Source organism: Mytilus californianus, unplaced genomic scaffold (assembly GCF_021869535.1).
Source record: "Mytilus californianus isolate M0D057914Y unplaced genomic scaffold, xbMytCali1.0.p SCAF_5, whole genome shotgun sequence".
Classification (NCBI taxonomy): domain Eukaryota; kingdom Metazoa; phylum Mollusca; class Bivalvia; order Mytilida; family Mytilidae; genus Mytilus; species Mytilus californianus.
Genome location: NW_026262701.1, coordinates 25,431,530 through 25,446,037, shown reverse-complemented (window position 1 = coordinate 25,446,037; position 14,508 = coordinate 25,431,530). Strand labels below are relative to the sequence as shown.

The 14,508-nt window shown below is 30.4% G+C and overlaps 1 protein-coding gene across 1 annotated transcript in view; it reads left to right on the top strand.

Moving 5' to 3' along the window:
* LOC127702987 (ankyrin repeat and SAM domain-containing protein 6-like) overlaps window positions 1-8,429 on the top strand; it is a 45,931-nt gene extending 37,502 nt beyond the window's left edge. Inside the window, exons 17-18 of the mRNA XM_052207352.1 lie at window positions 1,799-1,890; window positions 2,878-8,429. Coding sequence (XP_052063312.1) covers window positions 1,799-1,890; window positions 2,878-2,923 — 138 coding nt within the window. The 3' untranslated portion in view covers window positions 2,924-8,429. The remainder of the gene's footprint in view (window positions 1-1,798; window positions 1,891-2,877) is intronic.
* Window positions 8,430-14,508: the final 6,079 nt, after the last annotated feature.

Genomic DNA, 14,508 nt, shown 5'->3' with positions numbered 1-14,508 from the left:
TCAAATTTCAAATATTGAAAAATTTCAAGAAGTAATCTTTAATTGGACAGTACGGCGCATTAGATTTGTAAAATCTTTGACCACATTTATTTACTTGTTATGCCGAATCTAACGGTGTATTTAGATTTTTAATTTTGGGTCCAGTTTTCAAATTGGTCTACATTAAGGTCCAAAGGGTCCAAAATTAAACTTTGTTTGATTTTAACAAAAATTGAATATATGGGGTTCTTTGATATGCTGAATCTAAACATGTATTTAGATTTTTTATTTTTGGCCCAGTTTTCAAGTTGGTCCAAATTGGGGTCCAAAATTAAACTTTGTTTGATTTCAACAAAACTTTAATATATGGGGTTCTTTGATATGCTGAATCTAACCATGTATTTAGATTTTTTATTTGTGGACCCCGCTATCAAATTGGTTCATATTGAGGTCAAAAGGGTCCAAAATTAAACTTTGTTTGATTTCAACAAAAATTGAATATATGGGGTTCTTTGATATGCTGAATCTAACCATGTATTTAGATTTTTGATTTTTGGGCCCCGTTATCAACTTTGTCCACATTGAGGCCAAAAGGGTCCAAAATTAAACTTAGTTTGATTTTAACAAAAATTGAATTCTTGGGGTTCTTTGATATGCTGAATCTAAACATGTGTTTAGATTTTTGATAATGGGCCCAGTTTTCAAGTTGGTCCAAGTTGGGGTCCAAAATTAAACTTTGTTTGATTTCAACAAAAATTCAATATTATGGGGTTCTTTGATATGCTGAATCTAAACATGTATTTAGATTTTAGATTTTTGGCCCAGTTTTCAAGTTGGTCCAAATTGGGGTCCAAAATTAAACTTTGTTTGATTTCAACAAAAATTGAATATATGGGGTTCTTTGATATGCTGAATCTCACCATGTATTTAGATTTTTTATTTGTGGGCCCGCTATCAAATTGGTTCATATTGAGGTCAAAAGGGTCCAAAATTATACTTTGTTTGATTTCATCAGAAATTGAATTCTTGGGGTTCTTTGATATGCCAAATCTAACCGTGTTTTTAGATTTTTAATTTTAGGTCCCATTTTTAAATTGGTCTACATTAAGGTCCAAAGGGTCCAAAATTAAACTTAGTTTGATTTTAACAAAAATTGAATTCTTGGGGTACTTTGATATGCTGAATCTAAACATGTGTTTAGATTTTTGATTATGGGACCAGTTTTCAAGTTTGTCCAAGTTGGGGTCCAAAATTAAACTTTGTTTGATTTCAACAAAAATTGAATATATGGGGTTCTTTGATATGCTGAATCTAACCATGTATTTTGATTTTGGACATTGGACCATAATAGGTAAATTAAAAAAATTGAAGTTCTTAGACCACATTCTTTCTGTGTCAGAAACCTATGCTGTGTCAAATATTTAATCACAATCCAAATTCAGAGCTGTATCAAGCTTGAATGTTGTGTCCATACTTGCCCCAACTGTTCAGGGTTCGACCTCTGCGGTCGTATCAAGCTGCGCCCAGCGAAGCATTTTATTAATATTTGAAAGTCATACATGAAAACAGTGGTATGAATAGATTTATATATCATTTATTGTCTAAAAGTTTCTTCATAAGTCTTTAAAGTGGAAAGAGAATTAGATTTATAAAAGGCAACAATATGAAAACTCCGGATAAAAAGTTTCACTAAATTTGAAATTTTGCATTGTCAGATAACCAGCAGTATAAATATTTAAATAAAACCTTATTTATTGATAATAAAATATGTTTCTGCCAGATAATTCAACATTCTTATATATTTTTTTTCCAATTATAGGGAAAAGAACGTCAGCAGTTGATAGATACTATGACCTCTTTCCAGACAACCCTCAAAGCCAAGGTGGCTTCAGAGCCTTCTAACCTTAATGGGTAAAATATTATTTTTACTTCTATCACAAATAAGGAATTTAAAAGTTTGTGTCTCTTCAATGGGAAATTTCATACAAAACTTTACTTTCTCTTATGATTGATTAACAGTAGCTTCAAAACTGTATGCTAGAAAAATTGTTGAAGATCTAAATGATTGCTATGTTCTATCAGGAGGTCTTCTAATAATTTTATAATGATCTAAATTAAATATTTGGAATTTTAAAGGACAAGTTATTCCAATTATACCCCCGTAAACAAAGTTTTTAGAGCTTGTAGGAATCACCCTGTCTGTCCATGTGCCTTTTAAGTGCAACTCCAAACAGGCTGGATGGATATTGATGAAAGAACGGCCAGTTTTAGAACACTACCTGAGGGTGTGCATGAAGGCATATATTTTCTCTGTCCTAGTTGCTAAAGGGGAGATAATCTTCAATATTGCAATATTTGTTTTAGTCTCACCTAAGTGCAAATCCTCTTTAACAGCTATATGGATATAGAAAAAAAAATACACATGGTAGAACACTACCTGATGATGTGCATGAAGGAAATGTTATCTCCATCCTAGGTGTTAAAGGGGAGATAATTCATGTATTATCAACCTATTCCTTTACAAACATTTGAAAAAGCACCATAACAGTGTAGGTAAAATGTCCATTAAGTACATAATGACACTTTAAATGATGCAAGTCGCTTGTAAATCAATCATTTGTTTATCAGAATTTTTCTGGTAATGTCAAAACCAAAGTTAACACTTTTCTATAATGTTGAAAATATGGGCACACTAGAATGGTAATGCCAACAAGTTATGTGAGGGGAAATGACCAAGTTGTTAGGTAGTAAATCTTTGTATTTCTCAAATTCCATAAATTCAACAGAAACAAAAATTGCAAGTAAGACTAATTTTGTCAGATTTATTGTGTTAATTTTTTTCAATAAGAATATGCCTCTTAATAGACAATAAGACTCTGTTATATATTTGTTTTATAGAATGATGTGGCTGCAGTCCCATTCAAGGAGATTGGACTACTCCTGACAGAAAGATAAGACAAAATTCAAGTACAAATGTCATGTGACCATACACAGATCAGATCATGGATTTAGATATACCAATAACCATACTTGACACAAACTGAAAATATGGCCGTTGAAGAGGTGATACTAGAAAACAGCCAATGACAGAGTTTTGCTTAATGCTAAAATTATCTGTATTCTGAATTGTGATCGTGAAAGCTGTTTGTTTGTTTGTTTCTGATCATACTAGTTGTATTTTTATGTGAAGTTGTGATTTTTATGATTAAGGTTGTGAAGAAAATGTCACTGCTATTTGCTATATATATATATGGTGCCAAAGTTATGTTTGAGACATTCCCTGTGATTATATAAATACGTAATCACAGGACTAGACACTTTTATTGTGTTCTTGATGTATTTATAGATAATGAGTATTGAACATTATGAAAATGACATTGTTGTGTTATTGTTGTTAGAGATTAAAATTTTAAGTATACGCTGACAAAATAGGAAATTTTAAAATAGTTATTTCATTATTTTAAGCAGTTTTTGACTTAAAATTAAGTTGAATATAAACTATTTATAGATTTGCTGGTGTGAAAAGGAGGCTTTATTCTACCTATTTGTGTCAAATGAACTGCAGACTTGATAAATGATTTAAAGGGGCATATACAAATGAATATTTTATTATTCATCAGTAAATGGTATCTGCTACTGAATACAATTAGATTTTACAACATTCTGATTTATTATAAGACTGCAGAAAACCAGGCTCTATTAATTACTACCTTTTTTAAAAAAATGAATCCAAATGAGATATGATTAAACCTTGATTGCAATTAATAGGGTGGTAATCTTTAAACAATGTAACAGTTTATAATAAGAAGGTTTTTATTTTCACTTTCGAAGTAACAAATTTATTAATGAAAATAAAACCTGGAGAGATTGGAATTAATGTTACTGTACTTTATATTATTTGTCAGTTTTCCTACCGAAGGTTGTGGTTCTCTCCCGGCACTCCGGTTCTTCCACCAACAAAAACTGGCCGCCACAAAATAGCACAATAGTGTTGAAAGTGGTGTTAAACACCAATCAATCAATTATATTATTTGTAAAATAAAAATGGTAAGATAACAATTTGAATAAAACTTTTACATCAATACAGCTTGTATTCAAATGAAATAAAATAAGATAATTGTTTAACTTTTTGTTTATTTTATTTGTTGGAATCTGTCAAATCTTGTTTTCTGCAATTTTTTTCTAACTAAAATAATGTAATGGCCTGGATATTTCAGAATAAATTAAGTCTCCATAGATCAAAGGTTCTTCACTTGGGTTTCTCATTTTTATACAGCTTGTATTTAATTTAATTTATTGATTCAATAAACTTATTTCCTAAAACATTTTTGTATAAAAAATTAGCATATAACAAAAAATAACCAGCAGAAAGACAGAAACTGAAGCAGAAAAAATATCGTGCTGGTTTTATAAAATATTGAACAAAATATTGATTTCATGTGACTTTAATCTTTGACATGTTGATCATGTGATCAAGGTGCTAAGATCAACCAATAGGAATCTCAGAAATATAGAGAATTATATCTATGCACATGTATCATGACAACTCTAGTCCATAAGATCATGAGAAGGTTATATGATAAATTTGTTAATGCATTGTGATATTTTTGTTTTATTATTGTATTTTATTGAACTGCTGGTTTTTAAATATTTTAGATATAATTATTTCAGTATTTTTCCTTTCCAAAAGGACTTTCTATTTTGGAAAACTTTAAGACATTGAGAGTTAATATTAAAGTTTATACAATGTATGATCCATTGAACCAATGGAAGGCATTCTAAAAATGGGGGTGTCGATCCAAGTAAGCAATTTCAACATTTTTTGTTTGTAATTTCTTGCTCTATAGTTTTAGGCACATGCTCATAGTTGTAATTTCTTATTGCTATACTTGGATGTCATATATTTAATATAAGCAATGCTGAAATGTTTATATTAAGGAGAGCTAAGGTTTGGTTTAAGGTAGATTACCATGAAAGTATGGTCACTTCAACTTGAAACTTAGTACACATATTCATTATGATATGATGTGATGTGAAATTTTAAACAAAATATGCTAAATTAGGTTACTGACCCAGATTTTGCAGTTAACTTCATATGAAAATGTAAAAGTATGAATGGAGGAATGTGTCCTGTAGACACATAATCTTTTTTCTATGAAACATAATCATCATTCCTGTTAAAACAGCAACTACACATTATGTGACTGTAAGGAAATTATATCTGCATTGCTTTCTATCCAGTGCACTTTTAATGTATACCTTTGTATCAACATGAGTTTTAATCAGAATAAAGCAAATATAATGTTTGGTCATTAAAAAACCTAGATTTATAGAGAAGTTGTGATTTTGCGCTCCGTCCTAAGTTTTGGAATTTTTTATTTCTATCCAGATTGTTGCCGTCCATGCTTTTGCTTCTGTTTTATGGTCAAAAGCGTTATTTTCCTTGAGCTTCCAGTAAATTTTATAATATTCATTATACTGGATTTTTTGGGTTGTTTTAAGTATTATTACACTCTAAATGTTCATTCTATTTGCATCTTTATCATGTTTATAATAAATTTGAGTAGACAAATGTCCTGTTTAAATTTACACAGAACTCCATAAATGTCCCTATACTCCGACTGTTAGAACTTATAATAAGTAGCAACAAATTATAGCCAAAACATTGTATAATGCATTTGGAAAAGAGGAGGGTTTATTAATTCTATAGATTATTTACCTTGTAATAGTCAACTAAGACAACACTTAAATGTTTGTTGTGTTGATAATTAAAAGTATGATAGGTTTAATGTTAAAAGTATGATAGGTTTAATGTTAAAAGTATGATATGTTTAATGTTAAAAGTATGATATGTTTAATGTTAAAAGCAGTATTGTGCAGAATTCTCAAATTTCCTTTTCATTGCCAGACATATTTTGTATTTGAAAATTTCTAAATTTTGAAAATTTATTTAATGAATAGGAATTTTTTATGTTCTTCACTTGTAATTTACGTAGCTGTAATCATGAGCAAATTATTCGCTATATATATATTTCTGTATTATTATTATAAGACAGCATTTCAAAGTAATTTTTTGTGAATTTTCAATTATCTTAAATTCTTTTCTTGAGAAAGCTGCTTTAAAGAATTATGATAAAAGTTCTATTGTGAAGAGAACAATTACAATATTTTTTTGATGTGTATACTGTTCTTCCAATTCCTAAAGAGATTACAAAATTAATCCCTAGTAATTTTCATTTCTTATGTATTTTTCTGCATAAAAAGATAGCTGTATTTTTTATCATTACATTTGTTGACTGAAATACTTTCATTCTGATGTCTGACCTAAGGAATCTCTTCCTTTTAAACAGAGTGTAACTCCCATGTAGTGTTTTTATTGATTTTCATTTAGTGCCATATGATTTTAATTGTCTTCTCTCCAATTTTATTTATTTTAAAATCTGCTTTACCTTCCAAAAGAGATCAGTATTTGATTTATAAAGATGATGCTAACACAAATCACACATCCCTGACACTAATCTTTAGAATGAAGTTCTTATTGTGATTTTAAATTCATTTTTTTCTTTTTTAACGACCCGAATGAAGTAAATAGGAGAGGATACATGAATATTAATGCATTCTTAAATAATGTCCCATTTATAATATTTTGTATTATGTTATGAAATCCAGTATTTGGGCTGTCCAAGAAATGTCCAATTAAAATTTTAATTGATATAATATTATTTACATGCTGTCAGTTATTGTAAAGATTGTTGTACAATTGTTGCAGATGCCATGTCTTATTTCTGTTCTTATTTCCTCTCAATCTATTTATATGCATGGCTTTTTCAAATGTTATAGCTGTATTGGATTGTAATAATTTAAACATAAGTAATGCATTGTTTTATTTGATTGTAATGAATACTGTTTTCACAGTCCAAGAGAAACCAATGATTATATGTTTAATACAAGCATCATGTATTTTCACTCCTTTGGATTCATACAAAAATAGTTGTTGTCAAAACATCAACTGAATTGTATATTTATTAAGGTTAATAGTCAATGTAATTAAGAGAAAAATAAGATTTTGAATGCTGAAAAATAATTGACTTGTGAAATTTGGAATATTGGGTTCGCAATTCTCTTCAACTTTGTACTTAACTGAGCCTTTTTAACTTTTTTGATTCAAGTGTCACTGATGAGTCTTTTGTAGAAGAAACACATCTGACGCACAAAATTTTAATCCTGGTATTTATGATGAGTTTATCCCAATCAAGGATTTGTATAGTATACAAATCCTTGTCCCAATGTTGCCCCCCAGAGATAACTTTGTCCACAGTAATAAGTCATATAAACTTTTAGCACCAGTATTGTGGAAATAATTATTAAACAGGAATAATTTTATAACAAATAGGTTTTTTTCTGGTCTGACTAAATAATTGATTATTTGTAACAGGTTCACAATTTGTATTTATACATTTCTAGATCTGACCAAAGTCATAATTGATTATTTGTAACAAAGCTCACACATTCTGCTTGTAAATTTCTTGCAATGATAAATTGATACATCAATAGAATTAGAAAATATTCCTGTTAGTTATATGTTTGTGTTTTGGGAAGTAGTAAATATTATATGTTTTCCACTGAGAAGGCAATAATAATTAATGTCTTTAATCTGCAGTATTTATGATTTATTTTATATCATTAACAGCTTTTGATATGTCTTGTAAAGCAGGGTATTGATAACATATACATGTATTTTAGAATTGTGATAATCAAAATATATATATATTATGTTTCGTATTTGTGACATGTTGCATATTTTATGTGTTTATTACACAGCCTGAAAAAATATTATTCTAAAAATATCTGGAAACAGTGTATTTCACATGGTGTCCTCTGATAGCATATGCTTTATAAATATTTTATAGCTTTTCAATGCCTTCAATTGTTCCTATAACTATACCTTCTCAAAAATTAACTTCATTTTTACCCTACTTAATTTCAAATATTTTTGTTGCAATAAAATTTTGAAATAGGATTTCACAGGAAAATATAAATAATATAAAATTTTCGGACAACCAGTCAAAAGTTAACATTACTGCAGGATCTATGTAGTGTACTTCAGAAACACTTATTTAGCTCAAAACTTATAATTTGACTTAACCTTTGTCATGGGAAGTTGAATGGTGGACTGTGATAAAGAAAAGTTGTGAGGTGACACTTTAGAAACTTTAAATAGCATTATAAACCATTCTTAGCAGGTCAAGAAAATATTAATCAACACAGTCTTTTACTAGTATTTCATCTATGAGTTAATTGTGGTCCTCCGTAAAAACACTTTATTTTAAATCTATTTCAATGTTTGAATGTTGTGTAATTGATGAGTATGTTTTGAGATGTTATTGATGTCAGAATGTTTGTTATAAATGAGGAATTCATCATTGTTTATGAATAAATATTTACATTTCTCCTATTCTTTATTTCAACAGGTTCTGACCTGTTGAATATGTTTTTGATAAACCACATGATTAAATTGTCACATGTGATTTCCTGCCAAATCTATGTGGAAATTATACTAGGAGTATTTATTTCAACATAAAGGAAGTGAATTCTACCTATTTACTCATTTAAATATTATACTAGACCACTTCTATAGTAAAATTTGATTTTTGAGAATTTTAACTGACTCATATGGATAAATATCATAATCAGCAGGATATTTTGGTTGAACTAGGGTTAAGTTAATACCAGTTCAGGTATGGGTAATTCAATGACTTAAAACACTAATTACATTTTACCTAACACTATGTGTACTTGAAATTCAGAAATTAATGCATGCATTTATTATTGCAAATTTTGAAAAATGAACAAAAATGCAAGTTTAATTATTGCGATTTTAGGAAAAGCTACATACAGATATATGTATTTACTATAAGAATGCAAGTTCTTATTATTGCAATACTCAAGAAGTTGCATTATTCGCATTAATAAAAACCTCGTAATAATTTCTGAATTTACAGTATTTTTATTGCTGGTAATAGTAACAAGTTACAGACTATAATGAGAACAGAAATCTAATAATTACTGTTATAATTTGCCCAACAAACTCTAGTGTAACATACAGGAAAAAGAATCAAACATTTAAACAATAAATAGGCATATGAAGATATTTTTATGCCCCCGCCGTAGCAGAGGGGGCATTAAGTTTTACCCTTGTCCGTCTGTCCGTCCCTTCCTACGTCCCAAAATTGGTTTCCGTTCTCTAACTTTAGTTTGCCTCAACCAAGTCTAATGAAACTTATACATAATGCTTATTAACACAAAAATCAGGTCAAGTTTGAATTTGGGTGGCGTCATTGTTACTGTTCTAGAGTTATGCCCCTTTACAAATGGAAAAATTGCTTAATTTTTTGTTTCCGTTCTCTAACTTTAGTTTGCCTAAACCAAATGTTTTGAAACTTATACACATTGCTTATTACCGCAAAACACAGATCAAGTTTGAATTTTGGTGGCGCCACTTTAACCGTTCTAGAGTTATGCCCCTTTACAAAGGGAAAAATTGCTGAATTTTTCGTTTCGGTTCTCTAACTTTAGTTTGCCTCCACCAAATGTTTTGAAACTTATACACAATACTTATTACCACAAAACACCGATCAAGTTTGAATTTTGGTAGCTTCACTTTTACCGTTCTAGAGTTATGCCCCTTTATAAATGGAAAAATTGCTGAATTTTTTGTTTCCTTTCTCAAACTTCAGTTTGCCACAACCAAATGTTATGAAACTTATACACAATACTTATTACCACAAAACTCAGATCAAGTACAAATTTGGGTAGCGTCACTTTTACAGTTCTTGAGTTATGTCCCTTTATAACGTTATATGCAAGCGGGGGCATTATCATGGACACATTCCCCATTTATTTAAGATTATTTGGCTGGAAATAATGAATGAATAGGACAAAAAAGTTCTAAAAAATATATAAACTAAAGAAAAAAAGTGGAGTAGTACACATGAGACAAGTTATTTGAAGAGTGAATACCCCAATCTATTTAAAATATTTGAGCATACTCCATCAGCACAAGAAACATTTCTACTACCTACACACATGATAATAAACATTTACAATGCAATGAAAAAAGGAAGTTGTTAATCTTTGAGATATTTGTACCTCCACTGGAACAGTAGTGCTGTTCGATTGGTATAATTTTTATTTTCTAGATTGCTCGATCTTCAGTAGTAGCTGTTTGTTTGTTCGTTCATAAGAGTAACCACTAGTCAGCTTGGTGTCCGAATAATGTCTCTAGGTAGGGTGGCATGTCTTCCTGCGAACTGTTACCTTGTGAACTAGCATGTTCAAAAATTGGCTCAGTGAGGCAGTCTAGTACAAAGCCGGGTTCATATTCATATCGCATTAACAACTTCTTGTTCTGGAAATGCTTTAAATTTTTACTGCTTGATGTTAAACAGCAGTTGCTCATTATTAACATCATCCAATATAAATAAAGGCTTTTGGACGAAAATGTTTTCATTTTCCTCTTTTAAGCTTACTTGGCCCAAAGGGCTATGTGATCAATTGCCATCCCATCATGCACATGGCAACTGTTAATCATAATCTGGTGTCCTTTCATTATCGTAAACTTTATAAAAATTTACTTTCTGAAACTATTGAGCCAAATGTTACCAAAGTTTATATATCTCTGTTTATAGTTATTGCATATTGACAAAATTGTGTCAGCAAAGATCTACCAAAGTCAACGACATCATTGATGACCCCTTGTAGGAGTTATTGCCCTTGAAATACAATATTTAGCTCACCTTGCCTTACAGGCCATGCCAGGCGATCTGTTGCCATTACTTGGCAAAAGTCATCATTGGTCGTTGCCCATCTTCATAATTTTTTTAAAAATCTACACTTAAACTACAAGACCATTAATTTCTTATATTTTGAAAATTACAATACAAAAAATCGGACAGGGGCAAAGATCAGCAATACAAGATTTACAAAAAAAATGACAATATGACCGAAAACATTGAATGACTCTTTAAGGAGTTATTGCCCGTTATTGACGTTTTTTAAACAAATTTTAGTCTTTTAACCTGTTATTTACAACAAAAAAACTATTATAGATAGGTATAAACTACAGAAATAGATGATCTACAAAAATGCCAATACAGTCGAAACAATGGGATGACCTTTAAGGAGTTATAGCCTTAAACAATTGTTGACTAATTTTCGTGTCCGTTGTACACTTATTCAAAGATCCTCTCCTCTGAAACTACCTAACCAATTTCAACAAAACTTGGAGTGATCGATCCTTAGGGTATCTAATGTAAATTTTGTGGTTTTTAGCAAGACTAGAACTATTGTTTCAATTCTTTCCTTATGCACCGGCTTCCCAAACAGGAAGTAACCAGATAAGCTACTACATCTATGCACACTGAAATATAGTTTCCTACAAATGCTCATGCCCGTAAACATATGCACATATAAACTGTGCAAAATTTGGATGATATCCTTAATGCAGTTCATTCAAGTATGTGTGTCATTATCTTTGTCAATTTGCTATCTCGGTTTGACATTTTTAATAGGCAAAAGTAGTAATACAATACCAGTATGATTGACAACTGCCATTATCAACGAACAACCAAAAGACTAGACAGAGCCTTAATTGGATTGTCACTCCTTTTCAAATGCCAATCATATTGACTAAATTAATAATTAACTTCGGTCTTACATAATTAAGCAGATATTTTACTACCCAGAAACACAACTCAATACACAATTCTTGACCTCATTAAAGAATAGAAAAACATATACTATTTGGTGTTTGAATTATATAGACATGATACATTGAATAATTTACCTATTACTTTTAGTTTACAATACATCAAATAATTTGGTAAGTTATGTTTGAAAGATAAAAGATAGAGGATTATAAAGATATATTTTGTTCAAAAGAAAAGACAAAATATAAAATCTGTATATATAAAGGTATTTAAATGGGGTCTATACTTTACTTAATAAATCAATGTAATAGTCATCTGTAATTATTCAAGCAATGATATTACAACAACTTTGAATTAACTAGCAATTTTCAATGTAAGTTTTCTGCTTAAGTTATTTTGATAGGAACTGCTTGTGATATATCATTGATATCTAATATGAAGTTGCATTACTATCAATACATATTAGTTTGATAGGAACTACTTGTGATATATCATTGATATCTAATATGAAGTTGCATTACTATCAATACATATCAGTTTGACGACTATTTTGAGGCCCTGCCCCCTAAGTAATGGTCCAGTGACTTTGAATTAATAAGTAATTTTTAATGTTAAGTTTTCTGCTTGAGTTAGTTTGATAGGATCTACTTGTGATAGATCAATGATATTTTGAATAAAGTTGCGTCACTATCAGTACATCTTAGTTTGTCGACCATTTCTAGGCCCTGCCCACAAGATCATGGTCTAGCGACTTTCAATTAATAAGCAATGTTGCTGTATATCAGATTGTCTTTTTCTGAATTTTATGTGAACAGGCGAGACATATCTCTTTGTCAACAGTTTATTGTCTATTATTTCGAAAACTTTTAAAGAGAAAACCTTTTATATAAAAACAGTCAGCAATACAAGATCAACAAATAAGTTAAATGACCAAATTCAACGACTGACCCCTATAGGAAGTGTTGCCCTTGAATAATTATTTTTATCCTTTTGGCATTTTTTGTAAAAACTATAGTAGATAAAGAGAATCTGCATAAGGGGTTATCATTACCCTTCGAAAGACAAGTTGTATCCATTTTGTTTGTGTTTTCTGCAGAAACTATATTAGATAAAGAGAAACGGTAAACAACAAAATTGTTCAGTAAAATAAAAACTACAAATAAGTAAACGTTGCTAAAATTGTCAATAACTCCTTATACGAGTTATTACCATTGGAAGATGATTTGATTAATTTTGCGTTTTTTGCAGAAAACATATATATATGTATAGATACAGAAAAACTGAAACTAAAACTAGGGGGGGGGGGGGGGGGGGGGGCGGCGGGGCAAAAATGTTCAGAATGTCAAGACCTACCTACTGTGTCTGTTTGCACAAAGATTGTCAGACGATGTCTCATAATACTCATTGTCCTTAAATGACGATTTTTACGAATTTTTTTCATGTTTGCTTATCATCTTGAAACTATAATGGATGAAGAGAGAAAATAAGAAAAAAAATTATCAGCAAGAGAAGATCTACAAAGTAAGCGCATGGCCGATATTGTCAGACGACTCCTTATGGTAGCTGTTGCCTTTAAATGACGATTTTTACAATTTTTTTGCTTTTTTGCCTATTATGTTACAATTTGAATAGGTAAAGAGAAATAACTTTAAAAAGCAAAGCAATGATCAGCAAAACAAGATCTGCAAATAAGTTTACATGTTGAAATTGTCAGTCGACTCCTTATAGGAGTAATTGCTCTTTTATGGTAGTATGAGAACCAGACGAAGTAGAAATACTACTGCAGCATGATGTCTACTTTCGTCGATGGACAGACATAGCAAGGAACATATTAACATACATAGAAGCATAATCATATATGTTTGTCTATTGTGGTCTGAGATGTTGCTTTGTCCAACAAAAAAACTTTTAACAACTTCCGACTCACGAAATACAGAAATACGCTCAATTTTAAAGTCTGTTTCGCTCAACATATGCTTTGCAACACTGTTAGAACATGAAATAACATATAATTTTCAGAATAAGTCTGTTTGAAGGGGACCCTATACAATGAGAATATTGTTAATTTGTTTCAGAATTGTTCTCTCCATCTCGAACATTCATGAGATGTGCTTATTTCACTCTTTAGAGGAGGGGGCACAGAAACATTAAACAAAACATTTATGTATTTATATGTGAGTACGAGTAAAAAGAACAACTATTTAACAAACCAACGAACACAATACCTACTAGATAATCTGAATGTGCCTGTCCAAAGCTAGGAGCCTGTAGTTGTCGTTGATCGCTGTATATCATAATTGCTTTTCGTATATTGTTTGGTACATAAATCAGGCCGATGGTTGTCAGGACTTGCAATACGGCATGGGTTTTGCTCATTGCTGAAGGCCGTACGGTGACCTATAGTGCTTATATTTACGTCATTTTGTCTCTGGTGGATAGTTGTCTCATTTGGCAATCAAACCACATCTTCTTATTTTTTATATCAAAAATACCAAACATATTATAGCAACAGAAGCAATTAAACCACCGCCACTGATTAACTGATAACCGCCAAATCTTCGTGATTATAAAAGCCAAACAAAATTAATCATCATCAGAATCGAAGTAATTGAACAATTGATCATTAGCGAAAACGATCAGACCAACTGAAATTATCTTACATGTGAGAGAAAAGACTTCAATACAGTACGACAGTCAAACAGCACATGCAAGCTGAAAAAAAAACGTGGAAGCTTTGGAAACATGAAAAGGAATAATAATAGCAGGACAATTCGAAACCTAAATAAAAGAATTTAAAACCCATATTGTGTTAATTGATTTG